General features: G+C 42.4%; 1 protein-coding gene across 1 annotated transcript in view; it reads left to right on the plus strand.

The window, feature by feature from the left end:
• The window catches only part of LOC310871787 (regulator of G-protein signaling 3-like), a 40,485-nt gene that overhangs the window by 8,977 nt on the left and 10,158 nt on the right, over positions 1–21,350 (plus strand). Inside the window, exons 11-19 of the mRNA XM_083783423.1 lie at positions 7,472–7,552; positions 12,451–12,532; positions 13,135–13,240; positions 15,285–15,393; positions 15,986–16,282; positions 17,080–17,119; positions 18,592–18,935; positions 19,781–19,864; positions 20,017–20,128. Of these exons, the coding sequence (XP_083639549.1) occupies positions 7,472–7,552; positions 12,451–12,532; positions 13,135–13,240; positions 15,285–15,393; positions 15,986–16,282; positions 17,080–17,119; positions 18,592–18,935; positions 19,781–19,864; positions 20,017–20,128 (1,255 nt within the window). The remainder of the gene's footprint in view (positions 1–7,471; positions 7,553–12,450; positions 12,533–13,134; positions 13,241–15,284; positions 15,394–15,985; positions 16,283–17,079; positions 17,120–18,591; positions 18,936–19,780; positions 19,865–20,016; positions 20,129–21,350) is intronic.

Consider the following 21,350-nt stretch of genomic DNA (forward strand, 5'->3'; position numbering starts at 1 on the left):
GCACAACCATCCCTTTGCGTTGGTTGATGATAGCGAAGCTGCCGGCGGGCCAAGCAATAATATGGCTCCGGGGAAAAGTGTTCGTCAAACTACAATGTTGGAGTGCAACCGTGGCAAGCCCGTCAGCCCAACTCTATCAGCCAAGCTAACTAACCTCCTAGCTCAGTGGATTGCCATCAACTGCCGGCCTATCAGTGTGGTTGAAGATGATGGGCTCGAGCTTCTTCTCCAGGCGGCCACAGGCGACCCATCTTACAAACTACCTGCGAGACGAACTATCACAAGGAGAATCCATGCCCAGTATGCCGCAGAGAAAGCTGCGAGAGACTGTTCTCTTTAGCAGGCCACATTGTACAGAAAAAAAGATCTAGTTTGTCACCAGACAATGTGAACAAGCTGGTGTGTCTGAGTGACTGGTGGAAGAAGGAGAGGTAGAGGTTGGACTCAAATCATGTCACAAAGCTAGGTTTACAGTTTAATTAATGTCATATCCCAGAAAAGGGGGTTGTTCTTGCACCCACTGTTTCAAATTGCCTGTATGGTAACATTGTTTATGGTTATTCGTGTTTAACTGAATAAACAATGTATAACACACGTACATCGTATTGAACATTATTATATTTTCATTACCAATTATGATAGGGCTCCTGGTCTAATGGGCCACGTGGCCCGTTCAAGGATTTACTTCTGGTCATTATTTAGGTAGCGCACACATATTTTCAATGTTCAAATGAGCCATTTTAATCTAGATTAATCTAGATTAACTCCAGAATTGCAGTGAGATTAATCTAGATTAAAAAAAAAAATCTATGCCCACCACTAGTAAATACACTACAGAAATCCACGACATTGGTTTGATAGGTCCAGATCTTGATTCCGATGACGATTCCGTCCATGGACCACTTTTTGAGGCAAATTATTCCGAAAACCCCAGACCACAGAAAATCTACTGAATGTTCCTAGTTCAGGTTTTTGGGGTGCAATTGAGGTCAGGAAACCGAATAAATAAACTATACAGACTTTAGAAAAACTGAAAAAATCTAAGTCTTTAACAAATATCGGTCAAAGCATCGGTAAGAGCTGGGCTTGATTTGGGCCCAGAATAGGTTTTATTCATCACGTATACGAGCGCAAGCAGCGAGTATGCACCAATGTGAAAGCATGACAGAAGTCAACAGTATCACAAGTACTGTGATACTCTGGAAAGCATTTTAATCATTCATAATTCATGTCCCGCTGTCACAACCGTTTTCATCAGTCCCAGTCAGCCAGAGTGGTTCAACACACTATCTATCTGTCTGTCTGTCTGTCTGTCTGTCTGTCTGTCTGTCTGTCTGTCTGTCTGTCTGTCTGTCTGTCTGTCTGTCTGTCTGTCTGTCTGTCTGTCTGTCTGTCTGTCTGTCTGTCTGTCTGTCTGTCTGTCTATCGTGTGTGTGTGTGTGTGTGCGTGTGTGTGTGTGTGTGTGTGTGTGTGTGTGTGTGTGTGTGTGTGTGTGTGTGTGTGTGTGTGTGTGTGTGTGTGTGTGTGTGTGTGTGTGTGTGTGTGTGTGCGCGTGTGTGCGTGCGTGTGGGGGGTGTGCGTGTGTGTTTGGGGGCAAGGAAACTTACCGCTTAGTGCATTACCGGTATAACATCAACATAAATGATGCAATATAGCTGTATACAGCACACACACACACACACACACACACACACACACACACACACACACACACACACACACACACACACACACACACACACACACACACACACACACACACGATATGTGTGACATACAGGCAGTCAGTTTATTTCTGCTCCAGATGTGGTAAGTCACTGACCTGAATAATATATCTGTACCTCTCCTCTCCTCTCCTCTCCTCTCCTCTCCTCTCCTCTCCTCTCCTCTCCTCTCCTCTCCTCTCCTCTCCTCTCCTCTCCTCTCCTCGTTTATAGGGAGTTTACCCTGTGGGTGGATTTAGTAGTTAGAACACAGATTTGATAACATATCTAGTGTTTATGAGAATGCCGAATTATAACGTATCACAGGAATAGAGGGTATAGCGCCTGAATAAAGTGAGTGGAAAATCAAGTGACAAAGTGAGTTTAACGTTGTTTAATGTCGTTTAATGCAATCAGGTGGACTTTTCAGCGTGGATGTCTGGGCTGGCAACTTTCTCAGTAGGTAGGCGTTCCCGCATAACTTAGGTTCTGGGTATGATGATTGCCTGCCCTCTGATCCTTTGTACTCCTTAAATCTGTCCTGCATTAAGTGAACTGGTACAGATAGATAGATAGATAGATAGATAGATAGATAGATAGATAGATAGATAGATAGATAGATAGATAGATAGATAGATAGATAGATAGATAGATAGATAGATAGATAGATAGATAGATAGATAGGCTACTTTATTGATCCCGAAGGACTAACTAAGACTACTTAGTGTGTGGACTGAAAGGTGGCAATAAATCAATAAATCCAATCCATCCTTGCTGATGTCACACACATGATACAAATCGCAGGCTAATGAAAGAGAGCACAGACAGACAGACAGACAGACAGACAAGACAAGACCGACCGCTTACGGGCGTTTCGTAGCCTGCTTGCTTTTTCGTGGTTGTGAATTGAACTTTTGGCCCCAATTCCTGCGTTCTCCCTCCCATTGAAGCAAGAAGAAGAATGATGAGCTTTGGGAGAGAGAGAGAGAGAGAGAGAGAGATCTGACACCATGAAGCCACATCTGTTTCTATGTACACATTCATATTGCAGATCTACAAGGCCTGAAGTGGTTAATATGTGTTTAGTAATACAAATCTATCTCTAAAAGTAACTATAGTAACTAAAGTGGGTGCAGTACGACGAGTCATTGGTTAGTCTACAACCTATCTCAAACCCTCACCCTAACTCTAACCTCCCACGGCGCAGGGGTGCAGTTTTTTATTTATTTTTATTTTTAAACTAAGTATGCACCCCCCAACTAAAGTTTGCAAATAATTGTAGTGGAGTAAAAGGGGTGTAGTAGTTAGTTTAGACAGTACTTAGTCATTTGGTTAGACCAGTCATTAGTCCTACAACTACAACCTATCTCAAACCCTCACCCTAAACCTAACCTCTCACAGGGCAGCACACCTAAACCTAACCTTAACTCATGTCTAACCAATGACTAGACTAAACTAAGTATGCACCCCGAGTAAAAGTGCAACATTTGCCTCTGCCAGGCCCGGATTGGACAGTCTGGCACTTCTGGCAGATGCCATGAAGGGCTGCTTGGGCATGCATGGGGCCATGCAGGGCTGAGCCAAAACAAAAAGAAAAAGTAATAATGAAGAAAGAAAGATATAGTAGCGTCTTTGAGCCGTCTTTTTGGTCGGGTGAAGACCACAAATGCCAGGGCTGATTGTATGTGCCAGTCCGTGTCTGCTTCTGAGATGTATAGTGGGGTAGAAATAAGAGTACAGAAAATTGGAAATACTGAAGAAGGTTAAACTACCTCTAAATTGTTCTTAATTAAGTGCAGTACTTAGTTGCTTTCGACCACTGATCACAACAAAATGTATTGCAGTAATTATCGGTGTACAGAGAGAGTTAGGCGAGCAGCCTTGAGGTGCCCCTGTGCTGAGCGTCAAGGGCTTTGAGAGTGAGACGCGCTTTCTTTCCCAGACCCAAAAGCTGCTTCCTGTCCATCAGGAAGCTGGATGTACTCTTATTGCACTCCGTTTGTCCCCAGGAAGTTGATTTATTGTGCCACACAAGTACATGCAAAAAATACACACGCTATTGTTTTACTTTACATTGTATCATACACCTTGAGATACAGACATTTTGGCATTGTTTTTTTCTTTTCACAGATGTATAGTAAATTTGAGTTTGAGTGCACATACACGAGGCCACTGCAGCAATAGATATTGTCTTTATTATAGACAAATAGACGAGTGCTTTAGGCCTACTTGTAGACTACCTTACAGTATCCTACTTAGCCTTTGATCGAGACAATATCATACAACTGTAGATGTATGTTTGTATCGGGTCTGACTGTTATTTTGGTAGTCTTGGCTTGCACCCTCCATTGCACCCTGCACTTTCACCAGTAAAGCCTCTACTTCTCCGTACATGTAAAAATGAAAATATAAGGTGCTTACCTCGATGCCCCAAATGTTAACTCTCTATTCTGAGTCTTTGTGCAATGTATTAACCTGTACTTTTTCAATATAGTGTTTTAATCCAGTCTGTGTCAGATTCTGTCCGAAGTTCCCTATATTCCTCAATGGGCGGTAGTGAGGGGGGCGCACCTGGTGAAAGCCGGAATTACATTCAATGTAAACAGGAAGTAAACGAGGGGGGGGGGGGGGGGGGGGGGTCTGTTCGGCCACAGACAGGGTTAAAACACACATCTATTGAAAAATATGGACTAATACATTCCACAGAGCCCTGAAGGGCGAGTTAACATTTGTAGCAAGCACCTTATTTGCATTGTTCTGAGAAGTACAGGCTTTACTGGTGAAAGTGGGGCCTAAGACTATCATAGATATGAAAGTAAAAGTCATACTCCATAAAATACATCTACAATAGTCCAAGGCTATATCCTACTAGGCCTACTGTTAAAGGACCACTTCACCACTTTTCAACCTATCTTCATATACTAGGTCCATGGAAGCCATCGTTCTCACGATAATGAAAATCTAATCATTTTTGTAAAAACATCTTGTTTAAAAAAAAAATCTGCCTAATGATGATGTCACTGGAAGACAGTTTCTAAACTGCCCACAGCCCTCCTATGAGACACAGACTGAGTAGAAAAAAAACATGGCATTTTGTCATGATTATTAGTGAGGACCTATTATATGAAGATAGGTTGAAAAGTGGTGAAGTGGTCCTTTAAGTAATGAAACCTTGTCTGTCCATATTTCCTTCCTCTCTGTTGTCCTTCTTTATTCTGTCCAACTTTCTCCTCAGTGGGTTGGACAATTAATCTGAACTTGCACATGGACATTAACCATTAGCATTATGCAGAGGCCAAGGAAGCACGTTTTTTTCACTTTTCCCCAAATGTCTTCTTATGAACTCTCACCTAATTAAGAGAGGGGGGGGGGAGTATCTCAGAGAGTAGTGCCAGGGCTAATTGATTGGTAGGTGTTTCCAATTGTCTACTTAGCGGTTTTGGATGTTATCAGAATATATAGCCGTCAGCAGCCCTTATCAAGACCTGCATGCCAGTATATGGACATTTCCTACATACTGTATTGACGTCTGTTGTCAGCCATTGACCGACTACTGACCCTATTACTAACCCCAAACCTAAATCTAACCCTATAGGCTACCCTAACCTCAGTCTTAACCAGCCACGTAAGTAAACATAAAGCAACGTTGTTGTATAGCGCAGTTTCACAATGTTTTCGCTTTGGCGGCAGTTATTTCACTTCCACGAAAAGTGCCTAGTATAGGGCCTACAGGCAGAATGTAGGAAATGTCCATATTATATTGCTTCATTGCATGGTCTGATAATGAACATAATATTGTGATTATCGGTTGATATTGATAACATTTGAAGCGGGTGCTATTGTGATCTCCTATAGTATAGCTACATATAGGGCTACACTCACACACACAGATCTGGCTCAATGGTGCAAATGTACAAAAAGCACAATGATTTAGACAAGCTGGGCACGAAGGCAAGTTAGAGAGTATTCTTAATCTCCTATTGCATGCCTATATTGACAACCCCATATGTGGGCCAGAAAAGTTTTTGTATTTAATGATGGTAAACTCACCAATATTGCTCCTGTATGAACGGCTTGGGTTATCCTCTTTGTCTCTGTAAATGCTTGTTTCACAAACAATCACATTCATTGTTATGCCAGGTGCATCAAGCGCAAGTCTGGGCAGGAAGTCTTGATCCAATATTAATCAATATTCGAACTATTGCCTATTTCTTGCCTCAAATGTTTTCAAATACTGACCACCGAATGGTGATTGGCGCTTAATTGTCCTGGACTTGCTGCAGGACCATACGACTTAAAAAAGATTATTTAGTCTACTGTTTGTTTATGTCTGCCTATGCATGTCTTGTTGAATTTGGCAACCAAGCACTGCAGATTGATTGTTGATTAATTTGATTCAGGTGTGTTGAATTCAGTGATTGACCAATCAAAATTAAATATTTATTCACATGTAAAAATTATGTCACAATCAATGAGATTGTCTCTGCCTCATGAATGAAATTGTACTTGACGATGAATTGTCACAAATTGTCACAAATAATTGTGGCGAACAATTTAATTGTGTTCTTTTTTGTTTTGGCCACTGAACTTTGTAACATAAAAATTACAATTCTGCTTGGCTTTTAGCCTTCGTAAAACCAAAATTGCACAGGGCAGATATGACAAATAATACAACAAAAGATGTATTTAAAAAAAAAAGGAAAACAAAAAGAGAGAAAGAAAATGTAGTAATAATTTTCCAACATGGAAACCATTTTGACAATTTTGCAAAAATCATGTAGTAATTGTGACAGGCCTTGCTTGTCAATGGGGGGGATTACAATGTAAGATGTTATGGATGCAGTGTAAGTGGCTTGTGGCCATGCAGGGCAGTGGGCCGTTGGCACACGTAGCCCACATAGACTGTCAGAGAGTCATATAATGCAAGTGAGTCATATAGTAAAAGTCGAAGAACGGATTTTTGTGAGATCCTGTTATTACTATGAATGAATATTCACACGGGGGAGGGGTGTGTGTGTGTGTGTGTGTGTGTGTGTGTGTGCGCGCGCGTGCGCTCGCAGGAAGTGTGCGTGCTTATCAGGTGTCCACACAAAGTTGTAGCGTGTGTGTGTGTGTGTGTGTGTGTGTGTGTGTGTGTGTGTGTGTGTGTGTGTGTGTGTGTGTGTGTGTGTGTGTGAGTGTGTGTGTGGAGTGAGGAGGGGAGGGGGGGGGTCGTTTCCTTGTATTGTTGAGCTGGCTGTTCCCATGAGGGGAGAGGTTTTAACTTCCACCCAGTAGCACAGAAGTGAACAACATCAGAAACCAGTACAACGCTATAGACTGCTCTCATACTGGAATATAATCATCATTTTTTGTGAAAAATATATATTTTTGGGGGGCTTTTCTGCCCTTATTTCATAGTACAGTTACAGTACAGTAGGGATTGTTTGACGGGGTGTGACGCGCAGCCAGGATCCGCTGGGCTCAGGAATCGAACCCGGGACTCAGACAGTCGAGCTACATCAGAGCCTATACATGTATGGCACGCGACTTATAACCACTCGGCCATCTGCACGCCTGGACAAAACCCTGGACCATTTGATGGACTAACCTTACACACAGGAAGATAGAGTATTGGAACACGACAACCACAACAACAACAGACTGGACAGTGTCTGAAACAAGACGAGGAGAGGAGAGGAGAGGAGAGGAGAGGAGAGGAGAGGAGAGGAGAGGAGAGGAGAGGAGAGGAGAGGAGAGGAGAGGAGAGGAGAGGAGAGGAGAGGAGAGGAGAGGAGAGGAGAGGAGAGGAGAGATGCACACCATCCACAGATTGTGTCGAGACTGCATTGGACAAAATCTACCTCAGGTGGGTTTCTATAGCCTCCTGAAGGCCCGGTTCATAACTCTGTCGCGTAATGGCGTCGCATGCCGAGAATAGAAGATCTACAAGCACAGAGTGTGCCACATTATCTGTCAGCGAAGCAGTGTGAGCTTCTGTGAGAGTGTGTGTGTGTGTGTGTGCGTGTGTCTGTATCTGTGTCTGTGTGTGTGTGTGTGTGTGTGTGTGTGTGTGTGTGTGTGTGTGTGTGTGTGTGTGTGTGTGTGTGTGTGTGTGTGTGTGTGTATGACTGGTGCCTCAATAATTAAAATAAATTAAAATTGAATGTATTCACAACACAGATTGAAAGCAGAGACACAAGCACTCTGCCTTTCTGTTTTCCTTCTCGCTCTGTATCTCTCACTCTCACACACACACACACACACACACACACACACACACACACACACACACACACACACACACACACACACACACACACACACTATACTATACTTTGAGGACCAACCCTGACATACCGGTATAAATCAGGTATAAACCCATGGCAGCCCTAAACCTATAACCTCTTTAGGGCCATATATTTCAGCTGTGCCTTCTTTGCCTTTCATTTTACTCTTTACTATTTTTTTTAACCCCAACCTGAATCTTTGCCAAACTCCCCAAATCAAATGTGCTTCTGTGCCTTTATAGAGGGTGTGCGCATGTATAAAGGGAATGGCAAATCGAGGGGCAAAGTGAGTGAGTGAAAAAAGAGATGTTGTTCCGACAGAGATTTTTCAAGTTGTGATGATTCCTGGCTCTGTGGGGGGTATTTATATGCAAATATCCTGGCCAATGGCATTGTAAGAATAGGGCCTAATGAGGATTTAGAGGTGAAAAAATAACAGAAAAACGAATTATTTAAACTCTTTTCTTTATAAAAAATATAATTGTTGCTAAAAAGCATTGCTGGGTCTTACAGGGTTAATGTCGTTTAACGTTGTTTAATACAATGAGATAGGACTTTTCTGTGGGGATGTATGTATGGGCTGTCAAGGCCTGAAAGTTTTTTTTTTTGCCATTGAGTAGGCGTTCCCGCACAACGTCCGGGTATGATGATGATGTCACGCGCAATGCCCTCTATAGATAGTTGCAGTGAAGACAGACAGGAAAGAGGGAGAGAGGGAGAGAGAGAGATCAAAGGTCGTCATGAACGGGTCTCGAACACGCGGCACTCTGTCAGGCAAGAGCCTATTATGTGGCATGCGCCTGGACCACTAGGCTAGCGGCCCTCAAATCATTTCTAACCCATAAAACAAACCAATTCTTATGAGGACCAGGAAAATGGTCCTCACAACGTCTGCTTCTCACATTCTGATACTTGTGGGGACATTTGGTCCTCACAAGCATAGTGACACACACACACACACACACACACACACACACACACACACACACACACACACACACACACACACACACACACACACACACACACACACAGAGAAATGTTTGAACAGGCAGCTAGCTAGCTGACATGTTGACCAGAGGTAGAAAAACATACCACCCTGCCTGCCTGCCTCTCTCTCTCTCTCTCTCTCTCTCTCTCTCTCTCTCTCTCTAAAAGGACAACTTCACCCATTTTCAACCTATCTTCATATCATAATTGGTTAGTGTCGTACTCGAGTCTGATCTCGAGTCTACATTTCCATTTACTTGCTTCCCTAACATTACGTTTTAACAGCGGGGCGACAGCCAGACGAATTTTCCGGAAGTGAATTATTTCTCTATGGGATCGCCGGCGACTAGTGGGCGGAGCAACGTCGCCCGAAAATATACAAATAATTCATCTTTTCGGGCGATACTGTGTCGGCCGATGCTCGCCCGCTGTTAAAACGTACTGTTACGATTCCTATAGGGGGTTCCAAATGGACCCTTAGACGTCTGTACCTCTGAGAGTTATGGTGGTCCTTGAAATTAAGACATTGATGTGATAAAAAAGAAACGGTTCCGGAAACGGTTCCAAATGTGACAGAACCCATTCCTGGTTGTACCCGGTTCCTCCGGATCCCAACCCGTGTTCAGAAGCTGTGTTCACGTTCACTTCTCCCATTTTGGAATGAATAGACTTCTGGTCTCCCACGGAGGCGGCCGGCCACCTACCTACATCACACAGATATGGGAAGTAAAGAGAGATGGCCTATCTTGCCTTTTTATTGTTTGCCCTGGGCTCGAGTCAATGAGAAACAAGCTAGCTCGGTCCTCCTGTACATTCTGTTTCCTGAGAAGTTTAATCTATCTGTCAGTTGAAGATTTAAAGTCCTTTGTCGTCAGAAAACTCCCAGGGACGGAATGGTCTCTACCCCCCGCTCCTCTCTTCCTCTGTTCCCACTGTCTTCATCCTTTCTTTTCCTCTTGTCGCTATTTAGGTTGCCGTGGGAACAGAAACTTCAAACAGGCTGGCCCTGCGAAAAGAAAGCTACATTTTGTCTATCTATAGAGAAACTCACCTCCCTCTATTTAATATGACATAGTAAACACATGAACACATCCAACACGTTGCTTTTGGTTTGAAATAAAAGTGTTTTATTTTGTTAAAAAGTTAAAGATGGAGTGCCGTACCCTAAAACATGATCATCAGGTATTATTATTATACAAGGAGAAAGATGTTTGTTTTAAAAAAAGTCTACAGTATTTGTTAAAATGTTGTTTTTATGTGGACATGCCCACCAGTTCATTAAGTATGCCTCGTTTGCCTGATGGGTGGTGATGGCTGATGCCACACCACAGCTGTTGTTGTATGATAAAGGGGGAGGGGTTAGGGGAGGGGATGATATCGTGATGTCACTATCTCACTGTTTTTTTCATTGGCACGTTTGGATCACCACCCACCTGAAAACCAGATATACCTAATGAACTGGTGGGTGTGGCCGCATAAAAACATAATTCTAACACTTTCTGTACACGTTTTTGAAAATAACCATAGTAGCCTATAGGCCTACCTGATGATCATGTTTCATCTTTAAAGAGCTGGAGGGAACACTATTACAATTTAGGCATTTAGCAGACGCTCTTAATCCAAAGCGATTTACAGTAAACAAGAACAACACATGGTAACATCAAATATAGAATCAAGGATCATGAGCAAGCTAAGAGCCTAACATCCGTCTAACAGTATAATATCTGTACAATGAAACCATAAGTATACGCTATAGAATCCAATGTCTACATAATATGCTATCTAAATTAGCATATTGCGAGGTCGTCTAGGCTAGGGGCAAGTGCTGTGTGCTAAGGTGGAGTCTGAAGAGGTGGGTTTTCAGACTACGGCGGGAGATTGGGAGTGAGTCTGCCGTTTTTCTGATTGCAATAGGAAACTAGAAAATTTGCAATTTAAAAAAATTGCAGAGTGTGGTTGCCGCAGTGGCTTACATATGCCCCTCCCACTAGTATTGCCAGCCAATTACAATTTCAAGTCACGCCTTAGATCATGCGTAAGTAATTTCGGAGGGGATTTAACCCCCGAAATTCATGTTTTTGCGACAAACGGTTACATTTCTCGCATTTGCGGCGCCCCCTATGGATGAAAATGGAATTGCTTTTAGAACTTGGTTGACTGAACCACCCCGGACATGTGATTGAAATTTGGGATGGATTGGACATTCCGTTCGTGATTTATGGCATTTTTTGTGATATAGGCCCCTCCTACTAACTTCGGAAGACGATTACGGCCGAACGATACACACTTTCAAAATTCTGCGGCTCAGTTTTAATTGGATGGGTCCAGAGATCACGTGTGCCGATTTCTGTGAGATTTGGACAAAATCTGTAGGAGGAAAAGCAAAAAGTGTGTTTTGGACAAAATTCAAAATGGCGGAAAATCTATCATGGCGGAAATGGGCGTGGCCTATATGGGGAGATGCGTCATGACCCAAGGAATCCAATATTTTGATTTTACGACCTACGGTTCAAGAGTTATAAGCCAAAAGGTAAAGTGGGCTGTTATAGCGCCACCATGAGGCCGACCGATAAAATTTTAGGGTTAAATAATTTTAGGGATAATGTTGAATTATCCCTAAAAGTTTTGTAACTATAGTGATTACAGTCTCCGAGGAACAAATACTTGAATGTGAATTTTTGCCTTTTTCCATTCATGTCAATGGGGAAATTTAATTCACTAATAAATTCATATCAATTAAACTATACAACATTTCTTTTAACAAAATACAAGCACACGATTCCCGATTTTTCCGGTCAATTTGACATATGGCTCAAGTGCGTACAGTGTACAGTGTGGGAGGTATAAAGCGTCAAAATAAAGACTACTCCAGTGAGAAAATAAAGTGTCACAGTTACAAGAGTCTGGTTGCCCATTCGGGCAACCACACTAATTAATTCCATAGCATTGCAATGCAATGTGCATCCACAGCAACACCCCCCCCCCCCCCCCCCCACCCCCTACTTAAAGGAACTAATTGAACCCCCAGCCTCCACCCGCTTCCTCAAATCCACAAAAACAAAACTCCGCCCCACGGGGGACCGGGCCTTCTGCTCAGCTGCTCCTCGGCGGTAGAATGCCCTCCCCGACCACCTGAGAGCACCACAGTCCGTAGATGCTTTTAAAAAGGGACTAGAGACCTTCCTTTTTAGCAACGCATTTGCCTAGTTGGACTTTTAAGCTGCCCCGTGTGCTTCTTTGAACCTTTTAGCTGCTTAGGTGTCGACAGAATGTTTTAATTTTATTCTTATTTTTCTTTTTAAATAGTTCTGCTTGTAGCACTTTGAGATTTGTTTCAAAATAATGTAAAGTGCGTTATAAATAAAATGTATTATTATTATTATTGTTGTTATTATTATTATTAATGATTACTATATCAGATTAAAGAGCTTGAAAAAACGACTGTACATTAAAACACATTTTGTTTCTGTGTTCTTTGTTGCTCCAGGTGCACATTGTTCGTGGGAATGATGGCTTTGGCTTCACAATCTGTGCAGACTGTCCTGCCAGAGTTCAGGCTGTTGAACCCGGTAAGACAGACGTGTCCTCTACTACTTCTGTCTTTCCTTTGTGAAGACAGGACTTAACTTATCTTTGTGAAGACAGGACTTAACTTTCCTTTGTGAAGACAGGAATTAACTTCCCTTTGTGAAGACAAGACTAGTTGGGATAACATAATCTCTGAATGCTACATACCGGTATTACCGGTATATTCTGAAACTATGCCTTCCTGAAAGCCAAGAGCGGAAGCCGTCATCCGTTCACAAAATAGGCCCATCTTATGAAACGGGATGCTTTCCCGTTTTTATAGGAAACATAAAAAACGGGAAAGCATCGATCTGTCCATTTTTCGCAAGCTTGAGCATCTGCTATTTTTGAAAAAAATTGAATAACCGTGAAAGTGTTCGAAAACTTTACTTTATTAAGACAAACCTTCTCTTCTGGCGGTCCCTGGCACAAAACCGTAACGTTTGAGGACTACTCATATAGAAGGCATTTGTACAATCGGCCTCAGGCCATAATGGATTAAGATTAGAATTGTAATTTCATTCAAATATATATATATTTTTAATTTGCATGACATTCATGTACAGTATGTACAGTAAGCATCAATGCGTTTGTGCGCATGCAGGAGGTCCTGCCCATCGCTCTGGCCTCCAGCAAGGAGACTCGGTTCTACAGCTGAATGGTCTTCCTGTTGAACACTGGAAATGTGTGGACCTGGCTAACGCTATCAGGTACACTGTGTGTGCATGCGTGCATGAAATGTTTGTTTTTATGGTTAAAAATGTTTTGTTCCAATTACAATTAGGAAAAGATTCAGGTTGAGATTAGAATTGCACATTCCGGGCGTTACTGTAGGTTTAGAAAATAGTCAATCTACAAGCTCACCACGCGACACACATCACACTTGTGTCGCGTGTTGATGTCCTCCAAAGTATAGCAATACAAACATGAGCGTGTGTGTGTGTGATGTAATAGTGTGGGTTTCAAAGTGGAGGCCGCTTTGGAAAAAGAAAAAAAAGACAATATACAGTACAAGCCAATTGGGAATAAGGGATAATGAATGGTGAGTCAGTGATTGTGGAGAAATAAACCCAGACAGTGTGAATAGACTCGAAGTAGAGGAGTCTACCACTGTGAAGGCTTTATATATCAGAAGAAGTAGGGTGTTTATATCAGCATTAAGTAGGGGAGTGTTTATATCACCACAAAGGGGTTTATTTCTCAACAATGGTGGCTTACCGTTCATTATCCTGCTTATAGAGCACCAAAGTCTGACTTAAAGGATAATTCCATGCTAGAAGGCATTCTTACCTTTATTTGTAGTTGTTACGTCCCCACCAAAGAGGTCCAGGTGTTATTTTGTGCAAAAGTGCATTATTGTCTATTTCCCCTAATATAAGCCCTCAATGGGGGTTGTGCTAATTTGCTTATTTCCATCGAAATAAGTAGTAAAGTGTGCCGCTTGGGATACTATTTACATTATGAAGAGAGGATATATAAATAAACAAAACACCCCAATGCCCCATTCAGTTCAATTCAATGCAATTCAATTCAATTCATTGAGGGCTTATTATGGTAGGGAAAATAGCCAATAACGCCGAATGTAATACCGTACATTACATTTTCGCTAGAAACAGATTGTATCAAATATGAGTGACTGACTATCGTGAACGATACAGAGACACCTCCTCGGCAATATTGCAGAGACAATGTGTTTATTTTTGGACCACAATTCTCATATGAGACTATTTTAAGATGACCCGGCCAATGTTTTTCTCCATAGAGATAAACATCCGCGACCCAGGGGATGAACAAGTGACTTCGGTACTACTTACTAAATAAATTAATCACTAAAAAAACGTAACAACAAAACGATTTCACTGATTTGAAAAGCTTGTGATAAAGACAATAGTCCATCAGATTATGCCAGGTGCGTGCAACAGGTCGGCTGGCAACACTCCTGTAGGAAGTGTTGATCAAATTTGAATCATTAATCTGTCTCCATACTATAAAGGTCCCTGCACACTGAGCGCGTTTTTCGGATAATTAGCGGCGTTTCTCCATCGGTTTTCCGAAAAACTTGTCCAGTGTGCAACCACCTTTAGTCCCGCCGCAAATATTTTCAAAAACATGAATTTCTTAATCCTCTGTTTAGCTGTAAAATGGCATTGTGTGTTTATGTACACGGCTGCCATGTCGGCAAAAACCAAGCACCATGGATTGATTGATTGATTGATTCAGGTGCACATTCTCCATCCATAGCAGTGGTCTGTTATTCATTCAGGTATTCCTTCCTCTAGTATAGAATAAGTGAATTAGAATATTAAATATCGCAGGCCCCATGTCCAAAACCGTAATTTTTTTTTAAAAACATTTCAAGATTGTGAAAGATCTGCTGTTTTCGCTATTGTGCAAAACTCTTGTATGATGTATAGGCATTCAATTACAAAAAAATAATAATAATAATAACATACAAAGTTGAAAGCATGGAGATAAAAGGTTTTTTGCTGGACAGCAACTTTATGTTGGCTTGTCCTTTTATTTGTCATCCTTGTGTGTGTGTGTGTGTGTGTGTGTGTGTGTGTGTGTGTGTGTGTGTGTGTGTGTGTGCATGCATGTGCTTACATACGTGTGTTTTTGTGTCTCTGCGTCTGTGCGAGCCTGTGTGCGTGTGTTCGTGCCTGCGTGTGTGCGTGTGTGCGTGCCTGCGTGCGTGCGTGTGTTCGTGCCTGCGTGCGTGCGTGCGTGCGTGCCTGTATGTGTGTGCATCTCTAGGATGTGTAGCAACAACATCGTGCTGATTGTGTGGAGAGGTCTACCCGTCATCAAACCTTATTTTGAAGGTTTGATTCACCAGCCGACTTACAGAGCAGCCTCAGACAGCGTGAGTCATCATCATCATCATCATCATCATCATCATCATCATCATCATATTTTACTTTACTTCATTTGATTTCGGTATATAGTTATGGGACAGTGCACATTAAAGGAGAATTCCGGACAAAACGCTCTCTTATCTTAAAGGGGAGTTTCGCACAAGCTGTTTTCTTACCGTATATGAAGACACGTATCCATTCGTCATTAAAAACAAACATGCGAGCGTTCCATAGAGAATTAGCGGATTTACTGTCCACGTGGGTCAAATGCTAGAACTGCTATTCAATCACGCAATTGTTTTTTGTTTTTTGTTTACATCTGTTCTAGATGATATGACAGCAACACATTGTTGACACCGCACTCTTCCTGTTCTACGTGTGCTGACGTTAGACCCCTCCTGCGCTTCTCTTAAAAGGACCAGCGCCCTATATCTTTATTGTTTTTTTAATTATATTTTTTGGTCAATATACATTATCAACTTACTTTTGTAAAAAAAAGGGTTAGGAAGAAATTCCCCTTTAATCTAATGTAATATCCAGTAATAATGATAATAATAATACATTCAAATTCCATTCACCTCCTTGTTGTTCCGTTGTTAGTTCACAGGCAGGAAGCTGCTGTCTCGCCCCGCCCACAGCAAATATGGCCGCCGGAGAGGGCGTGTCCCCGGTTCAGGGCTGAGGTCCGGGTTGGGCGCCCTGGGGTCCCTCTGGAGGGACAGGAGAGAGGGGAGGGGGGAGGAGGAGGAGGAGGAGGAGGAGGAAGAGGATAACGAGGAGGGGGAGGAGGAAGAGGAGGACTTCTCTCGCACCGCCACCACACTCAAAGGCACCCGTGTGACATCGTCAAATGGCGACAACTACATCATCCTGTCGCCCATCAATCCAGGAAGTCAGGTGAGATGTGATGCGTGATTCAAAATCACTGCCCGGTTGCCGTAAAAGACTTTACCGACACTGCCTGCCTTTGCTTCCAGACTGTCCTGCGAGGTGGAAAGTCTGGTGACACTGACGCAAGGTTACTCCGTGGTGGAAAATGCATATTGCTCCGCATTGCCTTGGGGGCAATTTATTATTCTGTGCTAATCTAACTAAAACGGGCGGGGAATCGGCTCTAGCGAACTTCGCAACGTTCGACACGGCAACTCGTGCTCGGTGGTGTCTCTCGTGGCTCAAGTTCGCTATAGTCTGTCGCAAGTCTGCGATTGTTGGAAAGATAGTGGCGGCAGCAGGTTTCAAACCCAGGACAGGAGGTATATGGATTGGGAGTCTATAATGACTAATGAGGCATGCTTACCAAGCTGGCTGCCAGAATGTGGTTTTCTGGCTGTATTAGAATAGGAGAATGCCCTCTGGCATAGCTGGAGAAATAGGTGTGAAACTTTGCACGCACACTCCCAGTAGGCCAAGGAAGGACCTCCACCACAAATCTTGGCCTCTGCCAAATTTAGCTTGACTAGATTTTCTGCCATTTTGCATTTTCTTCAAAACAGACTTTTTGATATGACCTACAAAGCTAGTGAATCAGTGCACATTATGTCCGGAGTCATGTGATCAAGATGCATCAGTCAGATCATTCATATTCCAATGCCGATGGGCGACGATCCACTTCCAAAGTTTGCGGGGCGCCCTGGAGATCTCATTGTTACTTTCCTAAATGGATAATGCCTGTTTTCTCTCTTTCTGTCTCTCAGTTATTGCAGTCCGTCTGTCACAACAGGAACGCCACTATTGGTAAGACACACTCAACACAGGCTTTACATCACACTTTAATGGTTTGTTACAGCAGCCAAGCCAGGTGCACGAGAGCTATACATTATTCATATACCACTTTACAAAACACATGTTCTCTACAGAACACGGTAAAATCAAACAAACACGAGCAGCAAGACACCGATAAGGAATGCAACTTATGTACGGCACTATATCCAGCTACACTAATCCAAGGCGATGGCCACGGAGCTCGAGAGAGCTTTGCGCAGGGTCGCACACGCACGCTCCAAATGACTTTCCACACAACAATTGCTTAAGTATACTCTGCCACGGTTCTAGGCTTATTATCCCGTTAGCCCCCTCCTATATACAGGTTTAATGTTTGTTTTTAGTTAAACAAACATTAAAAACGCCATTGACTTTAATGTTTGTTTAGTCGCTAACACAAACATTAAATGCCATTAACAATACAGAGAGTTTAATAAAAAGAAAATCAACCAGGTGCTCGATGGAGAAAAAAGTAAAAAAGAAAAGAGGAGAGTGTGGATAAAAATAATTGTATTTATTTATAAAAGTTAAAAGAAGCCCTGATGAAGACTCTGTTGGAGTCTAAACATGTCGGCTTCTTTTAACTTTTATAAATAAAGTACATCTATTTTTATCCACCCTCTCCTCTTTTTTTAACGTTTTGAGTGCTCGGACGGCCACCTTGTCTTTAGTATAAAGAGAGTTTAATGTTTGTTTTGTCTGTGTTTGTTTTACATCACCATTACCATCACCTAATCATAGCAACATGAGTTAGACTTTGATATATTACCGCCCCTCACTTCACACAGTTGTGATGTTTTTAATTCTTTTTTACTTTGTTTGTTTTGATGTTGCTATTATTAAAACTGCTACTACTATTTCTACAACCAGCGGTGTAAAGTAATTGATCTACAGATCTACATAAGCTCACAATGCATTGAGAACTAAACTTGTAGATCGGGTATTTTCAACAAAAGAAAATTATACATGAACTTTGAACTTGTTAAATGGGACATTAACTTTAACTTTTGGCACTTTAAGTAAATGTTGATTCCGTACATTTTGAATATGGAACTTCTACTTGTAACAGAGTGCATCTACATTGCAGTATTGCTACTTTTACTTAACCAGTTTAACAATTATTGTAAACTTTAGCTATTGAAAAATAGCTAAAGTAGATCTGCTATTTTGAGTAGATTTGCTATTTAGAATCTTTGAATATTCTTTTACAGAATCTTTTTTTTTTTTTTAACTCAAACCTTTTCTTCTGGGAGGTCCCTGGAACAGAATATTCAGAGACACGGGTCGGCGGCCAAACACGTAAAATGTTGTTGGTCATGAAAAGCTTTGACCACCACTGACAAAGAAAAGACACGTGTTTCAGAAAGCTGGATTTTTGTAAAAAAAAAAGTACTGCAGCACGACTCATCTCACCTTATTGCCTTTTGCCCCGTCGTCACACCCAGGCCGGCTGTACCAGACGCACCCCAACAGGGGGCTCCACCACCAATACCACCACCACGAGCAGCAGCAGCAGCACCCGCCTCTTCTCCACAGCTGCGCGGCATCGGCCTCGTTCAGCAGCTGCACCATGCCTCCCCCGTCGTCGGCCTCGCCCACGTCGTCTGCGTCGCTGCAGCAGGCGTTCGGCAGCTGCACGCTGCCTTCCTCCTCCGCCTCGGACGGCCACGGAAACTACCAGAACTGTACCATGGTCCAGTCCCACCTGCCGTCTTACTCCTCCTCCTCCGGCTTCGGGTCTTACCTCACGCTGACGCCCAAGACGCTCATCTTCCCGGTCTTCGTTCAGGTAGAGAGAACCGAACGAAGCTGCACAGAAACGCTTTATAATAATGCAGCCCAATACTTTTGTATACTGTGACCCCGGGAGCCTGTGTATACTGTGTGTGTGTGTGGGGGGGGGGGGGGTCAATGGTGCATTTATATAGCGCTTTCATCCAAAGCGCTTTACGTAGAACCTCATGGTTCCCATCCAGCCGCTCTACCGGCCACTGCCGCCTCTGTGTGTGTGTGTGTGTGTGTGTGTGTGTGTGTGTGTGTGTGTGTGTGTGTGTGTGTGTGTGATGAATTGCAGGTTACACTCAAAGGCCACTGTTGGTATGACACAGTGTCGTGGCATGGGGTCTTTAACCCATTTTGGGGCGGGAACCTAAATGTTATACTTTAGCTATTGAAATAATAGCAGATCTACCAGCTCATAGTGCGGCACCGGGTGCCGTGCTACGAGCTTGTAGGTCTGCTATTTTTGAAAACTCGTGAAAATGTGACGCAAATCTTTGAATATATATTCTTTCAGTGGCGAACGTTTTTAACTCAAATCTTTGCTTCTGGAGGGGGTCCCTGGAACAGCATAATTTTTGGGGTCCTTGACATAGAAACATAGGTTTTTCAGAACACTGTAAGGATTTAGAATTTAGAATCGTTCCCAGGTCAAAATGGGTTAACGTAGGAAGTGACTAAAGGCTGTAAACCACCCAAATTCTATTTCATTTTCATTCAGATGAAAATTAAATTGAATTCCGCAACCGGGTATAGTTCACCGGCATGCAGGGTGCTTTTTTTCTTCTAGTTTTTAATTTACAAGTATAATTATGCATTGTTGTTTATGTTGTTACATTGTTGTTTATTTTGTAGCCACTGGACCTTTGTCATCCCGAAAGAACTCTACTGATGTCGGAAGAAATGATTCTTCATAATGGAAACCTTGTTCCTTCCAAGGTACAATATTCTATTACTAGTAGTATCACTACTATACTATTACACACGTAATACAGGTTTCATATCACCAGGATTCCAGTCTTGGTTGAGCAACAGCTGGGCCACATCTAAATATGTGCGTGTGTGCGTGCGTGCGTGCGCTGCCCTTACAGGTGACTGCGTTAATCTACACAGATCTGATACTGTTGACCAGAGAAGACGTCAACGGACACTGTAACGTCTTACAGAGTCCATTCTACCTGAAAGACACACAGCTGAGAGAGAGTAAGATTGTCTGCTAAACGCCAATGTTGTAAATTGTAGTTCTGTATACAAACAGTGTGGAAAAAATGAATTACCTGTAATGGCCCCCCGCCCCCTGTCAAAAACAGCTAAAATCCCTAAAACAAAAGAAAGCAGCAAATTAAAAAAAGATTAACACTCATCTTGTACTTTCTCTCATAACAACCTAAAACATGAACCTTGGTTGAAAAAAAGTAAAACACGTTAAACACGTTTGAAAAAAATAAAAAACATGAAAAGGTAGAACACTGTAGGCTACATACACTGTACATTTAGACACTTATATATATATTTTTAATTGTATAAAAACTGTACTGTACATACAGCGCAATTACCACAATTTTGAAACACAGCTGCTATTTGTGCACAACCTTGCAAAAGCTTATCCCAAGCCAACCTTTCCTGTATGGCTATATAGGCCAACTATTTCTGACTGCAAAATGCACAATGCTCATGGTTTTGTAAGTTAGATTCCCCTCAGTTGCAGGTGTAAAAGCTGTGTACACATCATTTCTGTTACCTTTGAATTGTACTTATCCAGTACACTATTTTGTTTAAATTATTATTAATAATTAATTATTATTAAATTAAATCGTTCCACTTTTGCTTTGGCAACGACGTTAATGTATGTTTCTCATGCCAAATCGCCAATACATCCCTTTGAATTGAGTTGAGTAAGTAGACGTGCATAGCTATTCAGGCCGAAAAGTTTTGTTTTGCTTTGTTTGAACAGCACCGCGGATTCATGAGAGTGAAACAGCAGCCTGCCGCTACTAAAGTTTGTATAGTGACGGTCTTGCTGACCGCTTGGTTATTTTGCTAAATATCTGACCCATTGTTGGCAGAGCAACATAGCCTTGGCATTTAGCTTAGCAACTAATTTACCTCCAGTCCAAACAGCTGCTGCCAGCTCTGTGCCAAGAGACACACAAGTGGCAGTGTGGCACAAAGCCACAAGACATGAATCACATGAACCATGGTGTTTCAATTCTGAGCATGCGGACATTTGGAGCATCATTCACTTCATTTGGGCGGCAGTGGCCCAGGAGGTAGAGCGGCCGTCGTCTTGGAATCCCTGAAGGTTCGAAGTGTCCTTGAGCAAGACACAGAATTAACCTCTGCTCCCGGTGAGCAGGTTTGGTATTTGGTATATTTGGTGGTAGGTCTGCTGTTTCCTCCGCCGTCGGTGTGTGAATGTGAAGTA

This window comes from Protomyctophum parallelum (assembly GCF_964188405.1).
Source record: "Protomyctophum parallelum genome assembly, chromosome: 15".
NCBI lineage: Eukaryota > Metazoa > Chordata > Actinopteri > Myctophiformes > Myctophidae > Protomyctophum > Protomyctophum parallelum.